This window comes from Vulpes lagopus, chromosome 10, assembly GCF_018345385.1.
Source record: "Vulpes lagopus strain Blue_001 chromosome 10, ASM1834538v1, whole genome shotgun sequence".
Classification (NCBI taxonomy): Eukaryota; Metazoa; Chordata; class Mammalia; order Carnivora; family Canidae; genus Vulpes; species Vulpes lagopus.
The window spans coordinates 109,414,183-109,437,668 of NC_054833.1; the positions used below are offsets into that span (position 1 = coordinate 109,414,183).

Consider the following 23,486-nt stretch of genomic DNA (forward strand, 5'->3'; position numbering starts at 1 on the left):
CCTGATGTATGGGGGCCTCTGCCCCCCTCACTCTGGGATCCTTGCCACCTCTTTCTATGCTGCAGCCACTCTTTCCTGGATCTCTTGTCCTTTGCTTCCTTGGTTTAAATCCTTGTTCTGGTGGTGTCCTCCAGCAGCCTTGGGAGAAAAGGACAAAGGGAGTTCTCTGCATGAGAACATAATGTTCTCCAAAAGAGACATCAACTCTCATACCTGATTGATACTCCAGATGGAATCAGATTTCAGGGTGGGGGTAATTTTTCCTCAGGATGTAGAAGAGAGTTTGCTTCATTTCCTTGTAGCTCCCAAAGCTGCTGTAGAAAAGTCTGATGCCTTTTTGATTCCTGATTCTTTATAGTGAAACCTGCTGTATTTCTCTCTGTAACCTTGAGGATCTTTTCCTTGCCAGTGCCGTGCTCCTGGGTGCGAGTCCACGTTCATTCACTGTCCTGGGCCCTGTCCAAAACTCATGTCCTTTGGTTCTGGAAAATGTTTTTCAATTATTATCTAATGGTTTCTTCCCTCCATTTTCTTGGTTTTAATTTTATGCAGGTCTTACTATCCTATTATTCTGTTGTACTATTCCTCTAATTTTCTTTTTTCTTATTTCCAATGTCTTTGTCTTTTGGCTATACTTGCCATAAGATTTCCTTTTCTTTAATTCTTTTTAAAAAATTGTATTTATTTATTCATGAGAGACACAGAGAGAGAGGCAGAGACACAGGCAGAGGGAGAAGCAGGCTCCATGCAGGGAGCCCAATGTGGGACTCGATCCCGGGACTCCAGGATCATGCCCTGGGCTGAAGGCAGGTGCTAAACTGCTGAGCCACCCAGGCGCCCCTTCTTTAATTATTCTATTGAATTTTTAAGTCTTTTGCTTTCCCATTATTCAGCATACACACATACACACACACACACACACACGCACACACACACACAATTTTCAGTATGGTACCCCTGCCCTAAACTGTGCCTTAGTGATCCACTTCTACATGTGCTTGGTGCTGCCCATTCTGGAGCCTTTTGTTCTGTGATATAAGCTACGTTGTAGTTTAGCTTTTCCCTGTGCCAGTTTAGGGCTTAGCTTTCTTGGGTCTGCTGTCAGTTATCACTTGCCCATTTGCTATTCTGCTTCCAATACTTTGTTGCCCTTGGCTCTCATTCTTTGTCCCAGTGGTTTTATGCTCCCCTTCCCCACCCCAAATATCTCCATCACTGTCATTTTACTGGGATATTGGGAGACAACAAAGGCCAAAGCTATATCCAACCTGTCATTTTTACCTGGCAGTCTATCTCCAGTTCCTAATATATGTCTTAACACATAGTAAGTGCCCAACACAGATTTGTTGGTTGAATAGAGTATGAGAGATCGTCTTTCCCATCTTTGGTAACCTAAGAGTGAAAGCCCTTTAAATGGAAATCTTTTTAGTTTTTTCTTTTTAAAAGATTTTATTTATTTATTCATGAGACACAGAGGGAGGCAGAGACACAGGCAGAGGGAGAAGCAGGCGATCCGTAGGGAGCCTGATGCAGGACTCGATCCCAGGACCCCGGGATCACTACCTGAGCTGAAGGCAGACGCTCACCGACTGAGCCACCCAGGCGCTCAGGAAAACCTTCTAGTTATGGAGTTTACTGCATCTTAGCTTGGAGTTCACCAGCCTGCTTACATTACATGTTAGGCAATATTGTGTGATGGAAAGCTGGGGCAAGCTGAGGACAAGCTACTACCTCTTTTGAGCCTCGACCTGCCCTTCTGTAAAATGGGAACAAATCTCCCTGAAGCGTCTTGCTCAGTGCCTGGAGCACTGGAAGCTCTCCATATTTGCGGTGTGTGAGAGTTCAATACCAACCAAAGCGACAATTCTTAGAAAGTCAGTGTTTTACTTAAGCTTAAAATTAGCCTTCACACTTGAATTGCAAATTGGTCCCTGATTAATGCCCGTCAGAACAAAAATCTGTGTTTAACCTGACGACGATTAGACAGAGCTGCAAAATCTTTTCAGCTGCGAGGCAACTAACGTTGCTTACGGGGGGTGGGGGTGGGGTGTCTACAACGTGGGGCGCGCCTCCTCGGTCAGGCCGGGGCATCCAGAGCTCACACCGGGAGTTACGGACCCTTAGCGTGTCGGTCCTGCAGACCTGGCGCCGAGCGACCCCCTCGCTCACTCTTCCACTCCCGGCTTCGGCTCCGGTCCGTGGCCAGGCGCGCGGGGCGGGAGCCCAGAGCCTTCGCCCCCTCTGGTGGGGCCCACCCTGGACCAGCAGCGTCCGCAGCGGAGGGGGGCGCGCGGCACCTTTGCTCCTCCCCGGGAGGTCTCCCGGCCCACCTGCGCGGACCCCGCGTCCTCCGGGACCCACACTAAGGCCGCGCGCCGCAGGTCCCCGCGACCCTCCCCGCCCCGCCCCCGCCCCCGCCCGCGGCCCCCGCGCGCGCAGGTGAGGGCGGGGTCCGAGCGGACGGCGCCCGCCCCGCCCTCCGAGGCCCCGCCCCCCGCCCCAGGCCCCGCCCCTCCGAGGCCCCGCCCCCGCCCCCGGCCCCGCCCCCGCCCCCGCCCCAGGCGCCGGCCGCCGCCTCCGAGTCGCCCCCGCCGCGGAGCGCCGCCGAGCGGCCGGCGGCCGGGCTCTCGCTCCGCCCCCTCCCGGCCCGCCGCGCCGGCTCCCGCCTCCTTCCCCCTCCGCCTGCTCCCGCCTCCCTCCCTTTCCGCTGCCGAGGCGGCGGGAGCCGAGCCCGAGCGGACCGAGCGCGGCTGCAGCCGGGCGGCGGGCGCCGAGGAGGCGGCGATGCGGCGGCCGCGCTGAGCCCAGCTGCGGGACCGGGGCCGGGGCGGGGGCCGGGGCCGGGGCCGGCCGCCAGCATGCGGGGCGGCGAGGAGCTGGACGGCTTCGAGGGCGAGGCCTCGAGCACCTCCATGATCTCCGGCGCCAGCAGCCCGTACCAGCCCACCACCGAGCCGGTGAGCCAGCGCCGCGGCCTGGCCGGCCTGCGCTGCGACCCCGACTACCTGCGCGGCGCGCTCGGCTGCCTCAAGGTCGCGCAAGTGGTAGGTCCGGGCGGGGCCCAGGTGCGGGCGGGCGGGCGGGCGGCCTGGGCGGCTGCTCCCCGCCCCGCGCGCTCCGGGGGCGCAGGCCCGGCCGCTCCTCGCGCTCCCGCCGCGGGCCCCGGGCCGCCCCCACCGCCCACCGCCCACCGCCCGGGGACCCCGCAGCCCGGCCGCGTGCTCCCACCTGAGCACCTGCCCCGGGCCTGCCCCTCCGCTCCTGCCCCCGCCCCCGCCGTCGCGAGCCTCTCGTTAGGGAGCTTGGGGTCTGCGGAGCCCCGCGCGGCGGTCGTGCGGCGCCCCCGGTGGCCCTGGGCACAGCGGTGTGTGGCAGGTTTCGGGGCCCGCACAGCCCCCCCCCCGGGAGGCCCTTTCGGGCGGCTGCTTCCAGCACGGGGGGCCGTGGCTCGCTTTCCTCCTCCGCACCTAGCGGAGTGCAGAGCTTACGGTAGACGCTCAGCAAGTGTTTGCTGAACGGAGCCCTGCAGCCTGGATGCCTGGGGGTGCCCAGACCTGCCCCCCGAGTCCAGCTTATGCCGCCGAGGTTTGACTCTCCCTCATTCACCTAGAAGACCCATCCAGCATCCCTGAATCCTCCGCCCCAGCACAGTGGCCGGCATGGCCCAGTTGGTACCCAGAGTTCAATCACTCGAGCAGGGCAGCCAGTTTTGGAGGCAGCAGAAACAGAGAACTTTCTGTCAGACTTGTCCACAATAGAGCTCGTTTCTCAGAATTCTTATTTTCAGCTTCCAGGGTATTCGGGGCTGGGGCCTGCCAGCCCTGACCCTCTTGAATGGTGTTTGTAATAGGCCTCTCTGGGCAGTTGCTTAGCTCTCTTGTGGGCAGGGCATGCTCCAGTTCAGAAAAAACTGTGTCCCCACGCTGCCTGTCACAGGTAGGCCTCCTCTGAGGCCCGGCAGCAAAACTTCATGGCCTTCTTAGCCAGAGAAGCCATTTGCATGGGGCTGCAATGTATGTACATTTGTTTCTTCCAAGCACTGGGCTTACGCTTACTTGAGTACATGGATAAACATGCCTTGGGAATAATATAAAATGTGGACACCCTTTAAATAAAGGTCTCAGTGTTTGCAAATTGCAGAATCATAGACTATTTTCTCCCTCTCCATCTTGTTCTGCTGATTGCCAGAGGATATTTCTGAAGGGCTCTAAAGAAAGACAAATGGAATAGGTTATCCCTATCTAGAATTTTAAACTGACCTTATCCAGTAAGCTGGAATGTTCTCAGGGATATGTTGGTTCTGTAGTTAGGCATTGCTGTTAGCAAAGAGAATGGAGGGGGACGGGGAGGGTGGTGATGGTGTATAGCTGCCTTTTAAAAGAGGCAGCTAGCCAATGTTTGAGTACAGGACAGATAACCAGAAATGAGTAAAAAAAGAGCAAGGCGTGAACTTGGCCCCAGGTGGAATATAGGGCCTTGTCAAGTACCTTGCTTTGTTTATTCTGTGGACTTTTGAAAGTAAATAGAACTTGCCACTCAAAGGATCTGGTAAAAGAATGAAAATCAGTAGTTTGTATAAAGTGCTAATTGCCATCTCATAGCTGGAACTTTGTCACCTAAGGAAAGAAATGGAAGCCGGTGGTATTTGTCATTGCCTTTTGGTAAGGTGCTGTTTGGTTGTGGAAATTTGCTTTTCATCTGGAGAAACTTGGGGCCCCAGCCCCTGAAATCTCACGTAACTCTGCCATTTGTCTAATGTTTGAATTTAAGCAGCAAGAGGATGCTATGAGTGGATGAGTGAAAGAAAGGGACCTCCTTGAAAAGTATGACAACTGGCGGGCAGCCCGGGGGGCTCAGCGTTTTAGCACCGCCTTTAGCCCAGGGCCTGATCCTGGAGACCTGGGATCGAGTCCCACATCAGGCTCCCTGCAGGGAGCCTGCTTCTCCCTCTGCCTGTGTCTCTGCCTCTCTCTCTCTCTCTCTCTGTGTGTCTCTCATGAATAAGTAAATAAAATCTTTTTTTAAAAAAAGAAAAGTATGACAACTTGAAACAATCTATCATGTACTGGCTTCTCAGCCTTGATATAAGTCAGGGTTATTAGTGGAAGGGTGGAAACCCTCCACAAAGCTCCAAGAAATTGGACGCTAAATTTAAACAAGAAGTCATTATGAAGATATTTTTAAGATGTTACAAAGTGTAGAATCCCATCAGGAAATATGGATAAGTTATAATTCTTATATTAGAGCTTATATGTATTAATGTGTTGTTTTCGAGAAAAATATGAGTTTTCTGTTTTAGTTTTTAATGGACTTTTTTTTGTGGCTTGTGTCCTCTTAAAACCTGTAGTGATCCTTGCTACTCCAAGTGTGGTCCATAGAACAGCAGCATTGTCAGCATCAGAGAGCTTACCCTAGACCTTCTGAATCATAATCTGCAGTTTAACAGGATTCCCCCAGTAATTCACATGCACATTCAAGTTTCAGACTTAGCTTGCTTGCTTTCTTTCTTTTCTTTCTTTCTTATATTTTATTTATTTATTTGATACACACACACACACACACACACACACACACACACACACACACACGGCATGAGCAGGGGGAGAGGGAGAAGCAGAAGCAGGCTCCCTGATGAGCAGAGAGCCGAATGTGGGGCTCCATCTCAGGATCCTGGGATCATGACCTGAGTTGAAGACGGATGCTTAACTGGCTGAGCCACCCTCTGGACTTAACCTTTCTATACCATTTTATTTTATTTATTTTATTAAGATTTTATTTATTTATTCATGAGAGAGACAGCAAGAGAGGCAGAGACCTAGGCAGAGGGAGAAGCAGGCTCCATGTGGGGAGCACAATGTGGGACTTGATTCCCGGACTCTGGGATCATGCTTGAACCGAAGGTAGACGCTCACCCGCTGAGCTACCCAGGCATCCCCCTTTCTATATCATTTTAACGTTAAAGCCTCATATAGGTGCTAGCAATCCGTTCTCTATCAGAACCATAAATACTCAACCTCAAGGTTGAGGTTTTTCTATAAAAAGAGCCTATACCTCCTAAAAGGATTAAGAGAATGAGGTGATGTAGAAATTAGCACTTAGCGTATTAGGTGCTTAGTGTGTAATAAAATGTAGCTATCATTGTTGCTAATTAATTTTACTGTCTTTAAAGAAACTTGGTAAAATTGCCATCCCCAAATTACAATTATATATTTGAGTTAAAGATAGTTTACTTCCTAGTGATTTATTTATTTATTTTTAGAGATTTATTTTTTTGAGAGAGAGAGAGAGAGAGAAAGTGAGAGGGGCAGAGGAAGAGGGAGAGACAGAGAGAAGCAGACTCCGCATTGAGCTTGGAGCCTGAAGACTTACTCACGACCCTGAGATCATGACCTGAGCCAAAATCCAGAGTCAGTAGCTTAATTGACTGAGCCACCCAGGCACCCCAACTTCCTAGTAATTTAAAAGTTAAATTGGTATTTTAAATGGAATGTTTTTGATAGTAAAACTAATCTGAAATATGAAAATTAGTGTATTTTCATAGATTACATTTTTAAAAATGGAACTTATACCTGTCTCTTGGTTGGGGAGAATGTCTCCTAGTTATATAAAACATTAAGATATACTTCTTTCTGTGGAAAAAGACTTGGTTTAAGCTATTGATGTAAATACTTCTTTCCTATGAATGTGGATTCTGGAGTGCTTATTGGTTTTTAGCTCCCAGACATCATTTAATGAAATAGGTAATATAGGCCTTTTGGTTTTTTTCTTCAGCTTGGTCGAAGCAGTCTTTTGCTCTTGGGTTGGGGGGATGGATGGTTGGGGAATGGCATACTGCCATTTATACCATGATTTAGGGACAGGGTCAGAAGAGGACAGGCCCTGGACTGGCCAAGACTTTCTGAATGATAATAACAGCAGGTGTCATTTAATGAGAGCTTACTCTACTGTTACTACCCCCATTTTATGGATGAGGAAATTGAGACACACAGCTTGTGTCTCATTCAAGATCTCATGGCTAGTCGGTGGTGGTAGTGCTGGGGTTTGAACCCAGGCAGTCTGGTGCTATTTACTGCTTCCTTGAACACATCATTTTGAGTTCTACAGAGCAGGCAACCTTGAGTCAAAGGACATTTCTGTGGTCTTTGGCAGCCTGCTGATGGTTTGGGTGACTTTGTAAACTTAAGAGACTTACAAGGGTTTCGATTTCTCGGTGGCCATTGTGCAAGTGTGCAACTCCTGTATGGTGTCCTGCTCCTCACCCAGCAGATCTGTCTACTTCCCTCAGTGAGGGGATGGGCGTTCTCAGAAGTGCCAAGAAGAGATTCAGCCTTTCAGTTGTTTTTTTAATAAAGATTTAATTAATTAATTAATTGATTGATTAATTAATTTGAGAGAGCGAGGAAAGCACGAGTGAGGGGAGGGGCAGAGTCAGAGGGAGAGGGAGAAACAGACTCCCACTAAGCAAGTCCCAGGATCATGACCTGAGCTAAAGGCAGACGTGTAAGCTTAACCAGCTGGGCCTCAAGAGATACCCTTAGCATTTCAGTTCTAAAGAGACCTCTCAGGGAGCTCTTTTGCCTCAGATCCTTTTCTTAAGCCTCTCCCATGCCTGATTGACCTTCTGATTATTTTCTAAACATTGCCTTTGTTTAGAACTTTTTATAACCTAATTGAGTGATAAGAGGTGTTTAAATTCAAATTTTAGTTCTGCTGATCTTGAAATCTCTTAACCCTCTCCTTATCTTGGTTTCCTCTATAGTATCATGTGGGTAATAATGACCAGGCATTTTAGGAATTGTAGGAACTAGGAAGTCAATGTCTGATAGGTGCTTTCCTATGTATTTCAAAGGCAAACATGAGTATTTACATTTCAGGGTTGAGTAATGACTTATCTTTTATTTTACTTCAAGCCAATTGGACACAGCCCCTCACCATTCCTGCTCTTGGGGAGGATATGACAGGGCCTGCAGGTGAAGTAGGAGGTTTCACTGCTCTGGATTTTCATATCTACCTTAAAGTAGCTCCTTGTAAAACAGTCTAATTTTTACTTAGGAAATTATGGTTAGCTTTGGAAGTTGTCTTCTGGGCCAAGGACTTAAAAGCAAATTAATTCTAACAGAAGGGCAAAGTTAAAACTACTCTTTTGACTTTTATGATGTTCAAAATAGTAAAATTATCATCCCAGACCTCAGGAAAGTGTAAGTACACATCCATTTTATAAAACCAGACAAAGTTCAAGAAAAGAATACTACAGACCAGTTGTTCTCATTAACACAGACACAAAAATCATCAACAAAATACTAGGAAATCCAACCCAGCAATATTATGTAAAAAGAATAGTAAGCCACCACCAATTGTGATTTATCCCAAGTATAAAATACTGATTACGTTTTCCAAAATCAATAGATGTAATCCACCATATGCAGCTTAAATAGCAAAATACACATAATTATGTCAATGGCTGGAGAAAAAATGCTTCACAGAACTCGACTTTCATTCATGCTAAATGCTGCCAACAAACTAGGAAGAGAAGGGAACTTTCTTAACCCCAAAAAAGGTCATCTACCAAAAATCTATAGCTAACATACTTGGTGGTGAAAATGAAAGCTTTCCCCCTAAGATGGGGAACAAAGCAGTGATCTCTGCTCTTGCCACTGATATTCAACATTATACTAGAAGTGCTAGCCAGTGCAGGGAAAATAAGTGGAAGGCATACAGACTGGAAAGAAAGAACAACTGTCCCTATTTGCAGATGGCATGATTGTCTGTGCAGACAATCCAATGGGAATCTATAGAAAAAGCTCCTAAAACTAAGAAGTGAGTTAGCACAGTTGTAAAATACAAGATTAACACACAAAAATCATTATTTCTGTATCCCTGCAATAAAAACAATAAATTGCCAGAAACAGGAAAAAACAAACAAAACCCCCTGACAGTTACAATAGCTCTGAAAGGAATGCAATACTTAGGTATACATTTAATGAAATATGTACAGAATCTGCACACTGAAAATTGCAAAACATTGAAGAAAGAAATTAAAAGACAACCTAAATAAGTGGACAGATATACTATGTTCATGGTTTAGAAGGCGCAGTATTTGTATTCTCCACAATGCGGTCTGTAGATTTAACACAATCCCCAAATCCCTGCAAGATTTTTTTAGGTAGAGACAAACTGATTCTTAAGTTGTTGTGTTTTTTTTTAAAGGATTTTATTTATCTATTTATTAATTTATAAGATTAAAAAAAACAAAAAATTTATAAGATTTTATTTATTTATTCATGAGAGAGAGAGAGAGAGACAGAGACATAGGCAGAGGGAGAAGCAGGCTCCACGCAGAGAGCCTGATGCAGGACTCAATCTGGGGACCTCAGGATCACGCCCCCGGGCCAAAGGCAGGTGCTAAACCGCTGAGCCACCCAGGGATTCCCCAAGGATTTTATTTTATTTTATTATTATTTTTAAATTTTTATTTATTTATGATAGTCAGAGAGAGAGAGAGAGGCAGAGACATAGGCAGAGGGAGAAGCAGGCTCCATGCACCGGGAGCCCGACGTGGGACTCGATCCCGGGTCTCCAAGATCGCGCCCTGGGCCAAAGGCAGGCGCTAAACCGCTGCGCCACCCAGGGATCCCCAAGGATTTTATTTTTTTAAGTAATGTCTATACCCACTGTGGGGGCTCAAACCCACAGCCTCAAAATCAAAAGTACCATGCTTTACCGGCTGAGCCAGCCACGTGCCCCCGATTATAAAGTTTATATGGAAAGTCAAATCAGCCAGACAAAGCAATGGTGACCTTTAAGGGTGTGTGTGTAAAAAAAAAAAAAAAAAAAGGGGTGTGTGTGTATGTGTTGGGGAGTGGGAAGATGGGGACAGGTTCTGATGGTATGAGAAGACATTTGGCCAGTTGTTCACTTCATGCCACGAGCAGGTCTCTTCACATATAAATTGGGACTGATAGTGCTACCTGCACTGATGAGCCTAGCATACAAAATCCTGAGCAAAGTGTCTCACATACAAAGTGTCACAAACATGTTGGCACTATAGAATATATAATGTCTGAAATGACACAAGTTGGGAAAACTGATGGGCCAGGGTAGAAGGGAGACTTATTTTTACTGTATGACTTTTCATACTTTTGAATTGTATGCCACATGCAAATATCTTCTATTCAAAAATTCTTAAAAAAAATTATTAAAACGTTAGCTGTTATTAGCTCTACCTTAACATACCTTAACCTGAACGCTAATATATTGACCATAACCTTTAATTTACTTTTACTTACCTTGTAATTTGGAGGCCCTTGGGGAGAATGATTTAGATAACAAAGAACTCTTGAAAAAACTTAAAGCTTAAACATTTTTTCAATAGCTTTTCCTGTTAGAAAAACGCAAGCATTCTGCATGATAGCAGGCACTTAATTTATTTATTTGCTAAAGGAAAAATTTCTTTCATTTGAGAGGCATTTACCCTCATTTTATTAGTAAAAACATTATATGGGGTTGTAATGTGCTATAGCATGGTGGTTATTGTTAATAATCCTGTATTGCTTATTTGAAAGGTGGAAGGGAGTAGATCTTAAAAGTTTTCATCACGAGAAAAAAATTTTACAGCTATGGATGATGACACATTTTTTAAAAAAAAAGATTTTATTTATTTGCGAGAGCAAGTGAGAGAGAGAGAACGCGAGCGCGCACAAACGGTAGGGAGGGGCAGAGGGAGAGGGAGAGCCTGATGAAGGTATCAACCCAGGACTCTGAGATCATGACCTGAGCCAAAGGCAGATACTTAACCGACTGAGCCACGATGGTGACACCTATTAACTAGAGTTATTGTGGTGATCATTTCCCAATATAAACAAATATCATATCATTGTGTTGTACACCTGAAACTGATAAATTGTTATATGTCAGTTATATCTCCCTTTAAAATAATTATACATGGAAGGAATGAGGAAAAAAGAAATCTCAGTATGACAGATCAAATGAAAAAATCTTTAGAGTGTCTCCTTCCAAAGGCTCAATAAGATCATGGCTTCCAATTTTTGGCTGTGAAGAAGAATGCTCAGTAAATGTCCTGCACCCTTCTTTTGATTTGTTACTATTTTTTGTCTCATTTTAAGGAATGCTTTTACTGGATCAAAGGGCAGACTCCTAACTCTGGGAAACAAACCAGGGGTAGTGGAAAGGGAGGTGGGCAGCGGGATGGGATGGGCACGGAGGGAGGCACTTGATGGGTTGAGCACTGGGTGTTATGCTATATGTTGGCAAATCGAACTCCAATAAAAAATATGCAAAAAAAAAAAAAAAAGCTTGTCACAACTGAGATAATATTAGTTAATCTTTGTCCAGGAAACCAGGAAGTGGCAAGTATTGGAAGCATGATTTTAAGAGTAGAATAATGCTTACTTGTGGCAGGAAAGTCATACTAAGAAATAAAACAGATCTCCTAAAAAACAAAACAACAAAACAAAAAACAGATCTCCTTGGAAAAAAAAGGGCAGTATCATTAAATTTCTGAAGATTAAAAAAACTATGTTCTTGGTCAGTCTTTCTCTACAATATGCCTGAAGGTCTGAGTTCTCCAGCATGCTGACCCCCAAGTACTTACCATTGGGGAACAGTGAACTCAGTAAGACCTTCTGGATCCTCCAGAGTTACAGGGTAAAATCAATTCTTCCTCAATGGCCCTGGAGGAGGACCTTTTTTTCATATTTGGAAAGCTGTCTGAGCCTTTCCCAGGTTATGGCACTTCAGAGGATGGAGGTAAGACGGGAGTGGATATGCCCTGCCCAATATGTGATGCTCTCCCTCCTGGTAAAATGGATGCTGACTTGGGTGCTCAGGAGAGGCATCTTTCCAGCCTGGAGGGAGTTCTGGAAGTACCTGAGCTATGGCCCTTGTGTAGTCCACCGCACAAAGGGCTGAGGTCTGTGTGGCAGCCAAGGCTAATTGTTTTGCACGGTGGTCCTGCTAACTCCATATGCTCTTGAAATAACCTGGAAATGCCAGTATTCTGGCCTTCGGCCCCTCAGCTGTCACTGCCTCTGTATCCTTGTTGCTGGAAGTAGCTTCGAATCCTTTTGTAGGATAATGTCCGATTTCTATGGAAAATTGAGTTGTTTGTTAGAGAATAGAGCTGTAGTGAAAGGCCTGTGACTGTGATCACAGATCCTGAATTTTTCCAGATGGTCTCAATGTCCTGTGCTGTCCTATCAGATGATATAGAAGTACATCTTAAGTTAAAAAAAATTGATATTACTTTTTAAAAAAAGATTTTATTTATTTATTTGGCAGAGAGCACAAGGAGGGGGAACAGCAGGCAGAGGGAGAGGGAAAAGCAGGCTCCCCGCCGAGCGAGAGCCCTGATGCAGGACTCGATCTCAGGATCCTGAGATCAGGACCTGAGCTGAAGGCATACACTTAACCAACTGAGCCACCCAGGCACCCTGAGATTGCTTGAAATTACGAGCTATTCCAAGCATTGGAATTAGAGTGATTCCTGTAAGTACCCATGTACTTAAACAACGGGTCCTGATCTTTTTGTTTGGAAAATGAGATTATCCCGGGGGACAGGCTGTGTGTTTGTGTGAGAGAAGTAAAAAGCAGGGCGAGATGAGCTGGGATTTGGATTCATTGGCGAGGTGGGACTTCAGAGGGCCCAGGAGGAAGAAGGATAGACCGGGAGAGGTAGAGAATGAAAGAACAAGGCACCCCCAGACAAGGGGATGGCCTCAGCATCTTGTGTGGTGGCTGAAAGCCAATTTAAACTTTCAAAGGCTCCGTTCAAAGTGGTCCAGGGCTGGGAGCAGGCCTGCAGCTGGCTGAAGAAGGGACAGATGAGGGGAAGGGTACAGCATTGAGAAAGCAATACCTCCTTTGGGAAACTTTGCTTTATTTTTATGCAATTTATCTTCTTGATGGTGAAGATTTTTGTGTGAAAAATTCTCACTCAAGGGGGGTCCAGTGTTCATCTCAGCATCTCTCATGTGCGGTCTTGTGTCCACACGTGAAATAGTGGTGTTTGTCACTGTTTTTCAGAGTGGGGTCTCCCGGGAGCCCTAGAGTTTATTAACGTAGAAGTGGGAGATTGAGAGACTATGGGGCTAGGTACTAATTATATTTCCAAAAGACTCATATAACTGCATTAAATAGTAATCAGGCCAATTTATTTTTGGGTTGGTTTTATGGTCCTGATTATTTTATGTTGATCAGAAGCTTTGATTGACATTTTGAGTAACACTCCTGCCTCAGAGTCTTTGCATTTGAGACTTATTCTTGCCATCCTCTGCTCTCTGCCAAAAAAATGTCACTTAGCTCTGTTCTTCAGCACTGTTGTTCTTCTGTTCTGTTCAGAAGAGACCTTCCCTGACCACTCGTTATCCCCTCTCCCTGCTCATTTTTGATTTGTAGCTTTTACCATCCAACTAGAACTTCAACTCTATGACAGTAGCAGTGTTTGTGTTGTTTCCTGGTATATCCCCAAGGTCTGAATCAGTGCCTGTGGGATGCCTGAGTGGCTCAGTGGTTGAGCATCTTCCTTCGGCTGAGGTTGTGATCCAGGGTCCTGGGATCAAGTCCTGAGTCATGCAGGAAGCCTGATGTGGGACTCGATCCCGGGACTCTGGGACCATGCCCTGGGCCAAAGGCCAGCACTAAACCGCTGAGCCATCCGGGGATCCCAATAAATAAAATCTTAAAAAAAAAAAAAAAAAAAAGGTACCTGGCACATAGCAAGGCACTCAGCAGCCCGTTGCATATGCATACCCATTTAATAAAAAAGAGGAAAATAAGGGAGTATTACTTAATGTAGCTTATAAGGTCAAACTATTTGAAAACATAGACTCTACAAGCGAAAAATAACCTATATTTGTGTATTCATAAATAAGCTTCTGGATTTGGTTCTGAGTGGAAAATATTGGGGAGAAAAGTATGGAAACAAAATGCCACTGTAATTCTTTTTTCTTTTTTTAAACCGTGAGTTTTAAAAGGGTATCTACTGCTACTAGGAAACAGAAGCTTTTGCTTAGAAGGCAGATTTTTGTAAAAGGAGGGGAAACCATAAGAGACCTTGCCAAGCTTTTAGCTTAGGAAATTGTAAGATGAAAACCAGGGGTTCTCCGATTATTATCGAAGTTGTCTACTTTCTGATAAACATGTTGAGAGAGGGAGGATCCCTCAGGATCCTCCAAGTCAGCATCTTTTGAGAGCCCTCAGAGCAGACACTTAACATGTATAAAGAAAAAGTTGTAACTAGGATTGAAGCTGAGGGTCCTAGTGGTTGTCTTCGTGAAGCTCTCTGATTAAAATAAAAGAACAGCAGTTCCATGGGGCCCTGGGCAGGGAGGCCTGGATCTTCTGGAGGCTGGAGGGGGTCATAGGAAATACTGAAACCCAGAATTTTTGTCTTTGAGCATTTCAAATGATTGGTTAAATTTGGGAATTATATGGGTTAATAAACACTTAAAATGTTTAGAGTTCAATCAGATGTGGATAGTTTTGGATGGCTTCTTTCTTACCACTACAATTTGATGACTGGCGCAGTGGAAGCCTTCATTTTTGTGGTTTCCCGTTTATTCCAGCACAGCTATGAAAAACAGTTTAAGGCTAAAAGATTTTTGTGCCAATGAAAAAAAAAAAACCCAACAATGCAAGCCCCAGGAACAATGGCTGTCCCAGCGGTAGTTGCTTCTTCAGCTTGCCTACTTTGTCTAAACCATTTGTGGTTCAAACTTGGTACATGTGTATGCTTACAGAGTTGGCTGAATGACTGTAGAGTTAGATCAAGAGCAGTAGCTAAATGGTGAAAGTCCTAACATATTCTCCCCTTAAAAAAAAAAAAAGTGTGCTTTATGTATATTTGAAATCCTCAGCTGGGTCAGGGACTGTTATGCATAAACAGGACTAAAATCGTTGCCTCCGATGGGCTCACAGCCTGCTTAGGAGTGAGACTTGGTATGGAGTGGAAAAGCACACAAACTGTTCTTGCCACCAGAGCCAAGGACTCTCTCCTAGAGGCTTGGGACAGCTTGGCAAGGGAGCCCTTGTGGGAACGGGCACTTCACAAGTTGAGTGTTGAATAGCCAGCCAGTGGCCAGCGTAAGGTGTGGTGTGTCCTGTGGTCCTGGTGCTGGGAGTTGGGAGGCAAATCCCAGCAAAAGAGGGAGGGTGAGGAGGAGGGGTAAGCCTCGGCACAGGTATGCAAGGGGATGAGGACCCAGGTTGGAATGGGCCTGATTTGTTAGACCAATGAATTTGAATTTTTTGAAAGAGATGAGGAGCGGTTGGACCTGAGGCTACTTGAAATGTGGATAGTATGAATTGAGATGTGCGTTAAGTGTAAAATACATGCTAGATTTGGAAGCTGTAACAGGAAAAGAAAGAATATAAAATATCTCAATTTTGGGGACGCCTGGGTGGCTCAGGTGGTTGGGCATCTGCCTTCGACTCAGGTCGTGATCCTGGGGTCCTGGGATCGAGCCCCATGTTAGGCTCCCTGCTCCGTGGGGAGCCTGCTTCTCCTTCTCCTTCTGCTTAAGCTCTCTTGCTCTCTCTCTCAAATGAATAAATAAAAAATTTTTTTTAATCTCAATTTTTTTATATTAATTACATGTCAAAATAATACTTTGGATATAATTGAGTATACTATAAAAATTCTGCCTGTTTCTTTTGACTTTTAAAAAATCTGGCTGTTAGAAAATAAAATCACTTGTGTGGTTCTCATATTTCTCCTTGCTGTCTCTAGGTTAAAGGGGGTGAGGAATGGCTTTGAGAAGGATGAGATGAGACCAGCTGGGTGATAGGAGATATTGAGTAATTCAGGTGAAAAATGAAGACCCAGTTGGCCTCTTGGCAATGGGAGTGGAAAGGATGGGAGAAATGGGATTTATAGGTGGCAATTATGTTTTATTATAGTCCTTGTTTTTATTTTACATTATATTCAGTTCATTCTCAGTCAGAAAACTATCTAAGCTAACATTTATTGCGCATTTACCATGTGCCAGACTGCTCAGTGTTTTACATGTGTTCTCTCATTTAACGTCCACAGCAGTCCTATGAAGCAGATGCTTTACAGATGAGGGAACAGGCTTTGTGATATCACGGACTTGCTCACAGTCCTCATGGCTAGTTAGGGGGAGCTCTGCAGCCAACCTTCAGAGACCATACCTGGAACCCCCTCGTGTGTATGTGTGTGTGTGTGTGTGTATTTCTGTAACCGTTAGGCAGGTTTTGAGGCCTGTTCCAACATCATTCATCTTTCCCATCCTGCAGGGACTTAGTCCATTTCTATTTCCCTTCTTCTGCTAGTGCTGCTCCTGGTAGGTGTGACAGTGTGGACAGGCCCTGTGGTTCCCGATTCTTCCACAGTGAATGGATCACCTCTGTCAGAGTCTGGAGAGGTGTTGGTGTCATTATAAAAGGGAGCCTCTTAGGCCCTCTCTTTTATTTTCTTGGATTACCACTGAAATTTAGGAATTTCTGAGATCAGAACCAGTAAAAGTCGTGAGGAAGCTGGAGGCTGTTTGCTGGTGGAGGAAGGGTAGACAGGGAAAAATCAAGGCTTGATTATCCTCCTGTTTGCTTGAGCTGTCATGTCAAAGTATTTGGGGTAAAAACAATTGTTAACCTCTGGACATACAAATATAAAAGAATGGGGCAGCCCGGGTGGCTCAGCGGTTTAGCACCGCCTTCAGCCCAGGGCATGATCCTGGAGACCCAGGATCAAGTCCCACGTCGGGCTCCCTGCATGCAGCCTGCTTCTCCCTCAGTCTGTGTCTCTGCCTCTCTCTCTCTCTCTCTCTCTGTCTCTCATGAATAAATAAATAAAATCTTAAAAAACAAAACAAAACAGGTACAACTTTAGCTTTGAGGGGGATCACTGGATCACTTGTCTCTCCACCAGACAATTTGCCTGTCTAAAGACAAGAATCATTTGCACTGTGTATCAGTTTTGTACAACTTAATAGAGTTGCAGAATATATCAAAGGCCATAAAAGGCACAAATCCCATAGAATCGTATAACTTGGAAAGTTATATTCTAACAAGGCCCATTCTTGCATTGAAAATACTCACTAACCCTTTTGGTCCCTAAGAATCCAGCCCATTCATGTTAGGCCCTTTCCCTTTTTCTCCATGTCCTCCCCTCCTCCAGTTGCGCTGTGGGGTCTCTGGAAGAGCATCCCTCACGGCTTTCTGTACTGCACTCTGGATTTCTTTGTTGTTTTTTTGTTTTTCTCTGGTCACTTTCATTCAGAGAAATAGATCTTGATCACCTACACTTAGGGCCATGCCCGTTCGTCCTCAGCCTGGTCTTTAGAGGCCTGAGTCAGGCCAGAGCAGCAAGCAGTACAGGTAAGAGGACTACCTGCCACCACAGTGTTGGTGTGAGGTTGAATGGAAAGTGCCTAGTGTAGAACCTGGCTAAGAGAAGCACCCAGCGAATGCTAGCTGTTCTCCTTCGTGCCCACAGGTCCTCACTCATCTAGCTAGGTTTTAGTTGAGTCACTCTTGCATTTCAGATTCTCTTTACCTAGGTCAGCCACCTCATCCTGGCTGGAAGCTCCTCGTTCTCCCCAGTAATGCACTGATACTGCAAAGGCACTCTAGCCCTTTGCCCAGAAGATACCCCAGCAGTGAGTGGGCTGGGGTAAGGGAGGGTCCTATATCCTTTTCCCTATCTCCTTTCCCCTACCCTTCCTCCTGGCCCTGCCGTGCCCACTGGGTTTTCTTTGTTCTGATTGGTGTCCTGTGCTATCCTCTGATGCCCTGGGATGAAATACCAGCTCATTCTATGTGTGTCCCTCATTCTCCGGACTTTCTGCTTGCTTGCTTGCTTTCCTTTTTTAAAAATATTTATTTATTTGAGAGAGAGAGAGAGAGAGAGAGGAAGGAGCAGAAGGAGAGGGAAAATCTCAAGCAGACTCCATGAGCTGAGCACGGAGCCCAATGTGGGGCCTAATCTCATGACCCTGAGATCACAACCTGAGCTGAAACCGAGTGTTGAATGCTTAACCAGCTATGCCACCCAGATGCCCCTCTGGCATTCCTTTTAAAAATTTATTTAAAATTTATTTTTTTAAGTTGCATTTATTTATTTAGTTTAGAAGATGTTCTTTCTTAAGAGAGATCATGAGCAGGTGAGAAGATTAGAGAGAGAAGAAGATTCTCTGCTGAGCAGGAAGCCCGATACGGGACTCAGTCCCAGGATCCTGAGATCACAACCTGAGCCAAAGGCAGATGCCCAACTGATGAGCCACCCAGGTGCCCTAAGTTTTATTTGTTTAAGTAATCTCTGCGCCCAATGTGGGTCTCAAACTCACAACCCAGAAATCAAGTCTCAAGTTCCTCTGACTGACCTAGCCAGACACTCTGAATTTCTGAACGGATTTGGGTATACTTACAGTTTATTGTAATAAGTCTATAAACACCTGCAAGCCAAAAGACTCAGTTGGTTGCTTGGTAAGCACTTACCAGTTTACCCAAGTTCAATTTGATGTATTAGTGAATTTGGAACCAACCCCAGATCCAGGAAGAAATGAAAAACAACTAATTCATGTTGAGGGTATGTCTTCAGTTTTATTGCTCACAGTTCTGGAGGCTGGGCTAACTAAGGTCAGGGTACCTACAGTATGGTTCATTCTGAGGTCTTTTCTCTTGGATTGTAGTTGACAGCCATCTTGCATGTGCTCACCTGGCCTCTTTGTGCATGCATGGACAGAGAGAGAGATCTTTCTTTCTCTTCTTAAAAGGACACTAAATCTCATCATGAGGGCTCCATCCTTATGATTTCATCAACCCTAATTACCTCCCAAAGGCATCATCTCTAGATACCATCATTAGCATATGAATTGGTGGAGAGAGATAGATACACTTAAATCCATAGATAGGTGAGAGCATGATATATAAATCAATAATAGAGGTTCAAGATGGCTCAAAACACCTTAAGATCCAGAAAAAGCAGAATTTTATGCTAGAAGGAAACTTGAAGCCGTTCGTGTGTGCCCCTCTTCTGTTTTATGGGTGATGAATCTGACTCCTAGAGAAGTTGTGGCTTACCTGTGGCTACCCAGTTTATTGGTGGCCCTGGGACCTGAGCCTCAGGCTGACATTCTTTCCTCCTGACTTAGCTGCTTCCCCTCTGTGAAAACCCGTTGTGTAACAGCTCTTTGAATTCCGATGATCTTTCTTACCCTTTCTGTGATTATGGGGGAGAGGATGAGTAGTAAATACTCTCGGGCACTTTTAGGCCAGTAGTTCAGTAAAGACCATATAGGACAAATCAGGTCTTTGCCTGCCATGTCCTGTTTAAAGTGGACGTTATTGGGATGCCTGGGGCTCAGCGGTTGAGCACCTGCCTTTGGCCCAGGGCGTGATCCTGTAGTCTGGGATCAAGTCCCACATTGGGCTCCCTGCGTGGAGCCTGCTTCTTTCTCTGCTTCTCTCTCTGCCTATGTCTCTGCCCCCCCCCCCCCCCCCCCCCCCCCCGCCGACTCTGTCTCTCATGAATAAATAAATAAAATCTTAAAAAAACAATAAGGTGGAGGTTACCTAACCAGCCCAGGCAAACTGCCTAAGTGAACGTCCTAGGACATGCAGTTGATTTGGTGGCTCTAAAGTTTGAATTATAACAAAACCCAAATGTTGGTAGCAATAAAATTGCCTTTTGATCCCTTAAATTCTCTGATAATAAACTGAGATTAGGAAAATCTGCTAGCAAGTTGGTCTGTCTTCTTTTGGAGTATGGTTTTGGAGCTGAAACTGGGAAAAAAGACCCCCCATTTGTCATAGAGGAACAGAACACATACGCATGGCTCTTTTGCACAGTCCTGAAATGTGTGATGGTGAATGTTGGAGGGGTAATGAGGGTGTTACTGGTCTTGTGGTGTTCAAGGTGGTTTTGGTGAGATAGTTGAGGAGACACTGCATGTGCCTCACCTTTACTAGATGGTTTGGAAAAGCCTCAGCTGTTGGGGTGGGACTTTGGGGGCCCCAGGGGCTACCAAGCTAACTAGATGAGTGAAACCCACAAAGAATGACAAATTACCAGATTGAGGTAAGTCTGGGGGTGCCCAATAGGGTCAGTGCTTTGTGGAGCCCCTTCTCTGTTTCTAGTTCTACAGAATTCTGTAAGAGGACTGCAGCACTTTTTTTTTTTTTTTTAAGATTTTATTTATTTATTCATGAGAGACACAGAGAGAAGCAGAGACACAGGCAGAGGGAGAAGCAGGCACCATGCAGGGAGCCTGAGATGAGACTTGATCCCGGTACTCCAGGATCACACCCTGGGCCAAAGGCAGGCGCTAAAACGCTGAGCCACCCAGGGATCCCCATTTTTTTTTTTTTTTGATGGACTGTAAAATCTGCCATTGTGTCTCAGCCCAGATCAATATAAATGAAAACAAAGTTAAAATTTTTATTTTATTTTATTTTATTATTTTTTTAATTTATTTATGATAGTCACAGAGAGATAGAGAGAGGCAGAGACACAGGCAGAGGGAGAAGCAGGCTCCATGCACCGGGAGCCTGACGTGGGATTCGATCCCGGGTCTCCAGGATCGCGCCCTGGGCCAAAGGCAGGCGCCAAACCGCTGCGCCACCCAGGGATCCCCCAAAGTTAAAATTTTTAAAATAAATTGTACCTGTTTGCAACAGTAAACTTCTTTTCTTTTTAAAGATATATTTGTTTATTAGAGTTTGTTCCAAGCAGACTCCGCTCTGAGCACAGAGCTAGACGCCGGACTTGTCCCACGACCCATGAGATCATGAGCCTGACTGCAACAGTTAACTTCTTAATACTTAGCCCACAGATTATTAAGACCAGCCATATATGGGATTTAGCCAGATTGGTTCAGCAATATTATTGTCCTGGAGCAACAAAGAAAGTCTTCATCATCCTGCTGTAAATCTCCATTGTCCAGAGCTACTTTGTACATTTGGGCAGGTTGTGTCCTGCACAGTAGATCTAACTGAGAAGTTTAGCGGGGCTGAGATCCAGCCTGCATGCTGCGCTTGCCAAGACACATGCCCTGGCACTGGGCAGTGCCCTCGGGAGGAAGATTGCCTCTTTCCAATTGATCAGCCCTGGGTGTGTGTGCGCATGCCATTTTTAATTTGCTATCCTCTTACCAGGCCAAGCCCACACCCAGACTAGATCTGTTTCTAACTGGCACAAAAGTACTATATGCAGCAGTGTATGTCTTGGTTATTTAATTGGGAAACATATTTGCAACATGGCTTAGCTGTGATATTAAGCTAGATGGGAACGTGTATTTTTAAATAAGACCAAATAAAGCAAAAAAAATGTAAACTTTAACTTCAATTTTCCAGATACAGTGTTTTAAATGGATATATTTTGAATTAATAAACACATGTGTGTGTAGAGCCTCCCAGCATCTTGTGTGGTCCTCTGTGAGGTATGCAGATGATGATGTATTCAGTACTACATGACTGAATGAATGAAGACAGATAAAAATGTAATTTGCTGACTCATTTTGACAAGAGCTCCCATGTCGTTGAAATTAAAAATTTTCAGCCCCGCTCAGAGCATCTGTCAAACAATTGATGATGTGTGATGGGTAGTAGGGGTTGGTGCAGATAACCTGATACAGCCTCCGTCTAGGAGTTCCTGTCAGGATGTGTGCACCGAGCTGCCTGTGTGACTGGCCGGGTGGGCTGCTCCCAAGGCTGCACCCAGCCCTGCAGGGTTGGTTAGCTCTCAGTTGCCAGGAGCAGACACAGGGGTTCTTGTGGGTCTGCAGCAAGAGGGGTGAGCCAGGCCTTGGAGGGAACCCTGGGGAGCCAAGCGGCAGGGCCTCGTGAATCTCGGGGGTTTTACTTGAGCTGAATATATGGGACTCAGCTTTTCTTTCTAGCCGCCCAGTCAAGAGCATCCCGTGCCCTCCCTTCATAGACTGGACTGTGAACAAATCACGTCTGGAAGAGGACTGAGTTCTGCCTAGGTTCATGTTGGCGTCTTCTGACCCGAGGTTGCCGAGTGCTTCAGCCTCTGCCACCTGGGCCTGGTCATGGACAGGTACAGTCTGATGGGCTTTGCTGGCGGGGACTTAGAGCACTGACCAAGCCTCAGAACTTGGGCCCCAAAACTTGGCAGGGCCCAGGGGCCGTCGTGACCCCGCCGTGCAGGGTAGCACGTGGCACCTGGGTCCGTCTCCTATAGCCAAGGACCTGAAAGAATTCCAGGAGCAAGTCTGGTCCAGGACCCGAGGGGAAGTCAGAAACCATGGTGAAGGAAGGTAGTTGACTTAATAAAAGCGGACGCTCTGCTTGGTTGCTTCCAAGAAGAGAACACTGGCTGAAGAAAATACTGTTTTAAAGTGAGTAGGCTGCAAGGGAGAGCATGTTGAGAACGTTGCGGCCTCACTTGTTTGCAGTGGGAAACCGTCTTCCGCTGTCAGGAATGCCCTAGTGAGAGGCCCTCGTGGGACAACCCACATTTCACTGTTAAACAGCCGCGCACAGGAGCAGGGCAACATTCAGACTCTGCGGTGTGTGCACTTAGGTATTTTCTGTGATCGCATACCCAAAAAGCAGCTCTTAGAGGTCAGAAGAATCATGAAAGAATGCTTAGGAAAGTTGCAGTCATGTGGTTTTCTGCTAGAGATACGGTTAGACATATTATAAATATATTTTGATGGGGTCTTTCTTTCTATTTATTTATTTATGATTTTATTTATTCATGAGAGACAGAGAGAGAGAGGCAGAGACACAGGCAGAGGGAGAAGCAGGCTCCGTGCGGGGAGCCCAATGCGGGACTCAGTCCCAGGACCCCAGGATCATGCCCTGGGCCAAAGGCAGGCGCTAAACCGCTGAGCCAGCCAGGGATCCCTAAATATTTATTTATTTTTAAGTGAACTCTACACCCCCCATGAGACTTGAACTCATGACCCTGAGATCAGGAGTTGCATGTTCTAGCACCTGAGCCAGCCAGGCGCCCCAGTTCTGATAGGTCATTGAAAATGTTCACCCCAGGTCTGTCTGCTTTCTCTGCCACTGACTTGCTGACTGCGGTTGAATGGCAGAGAGCAAGAGCATCGGATGGGCCTGATTACCGCTGACTTTATTTGGGTAGGGCTTTCCCAGCCAGGCCAAACTAAGGGTGCCTGGCCACCTCTTGGCACTCGGGGTCCTGAGCATGACACTGGTGTGTAAGGAGCCAGTCTGGGGTCAGTTCTCCTGGGGAGGGGAGTGATGGAAGAGTTAGGTCTCTGAGGCAGGTGTGAGCACAGACAGTGACCTTGTCCTAGGAAACTACTGTTACTCTCCGTCACACGCCTTCCTTCAACTCTACTTTCCTTCGTACCTCTTCTAAAATTCCTGGTCTCCCCTGGCTCTGCCCCCCTGCCTTTGTTCCATGTCAGGATCCATTGCTCCTGCTCACCATCATTCACGGGTCCTCATCTGAGCACTTTTGCTGTTGGCCTGAGCCCCTCTTCCTTCTTTATTTCGAGACACCAGAGAAGGGACCG

At 46.0% G+C, this 23,486-nt stretch overlaps 1 protein-coding gene across 1 annotated transcript in view; it reads left to right on the forward strand.

Moving 5' to 3' along the window:
• The first annotated feature begins 2,616 nt into the window (after positions 1-2,616).
• Positions 2,617-23,486, forward strand: part of CMTM4 (CKLF like MARVEL transmembrane domain containing 4) — a 69,951-nt gene continuing 49,081 nt past the window's right edge. Inside the window, exon 1 of the mRNA XM_041771026.1 lies at positions 2,617-3,044. Within this exon, the coding sequence (XP_041626960.1) occupies positions 2,859-3,044 (186 nt within the window). The 5' untranslated portion in view covers positions 2,617-2,858. The remainder of the gene's footprint in view (positions 3,045-23,486) is intronic.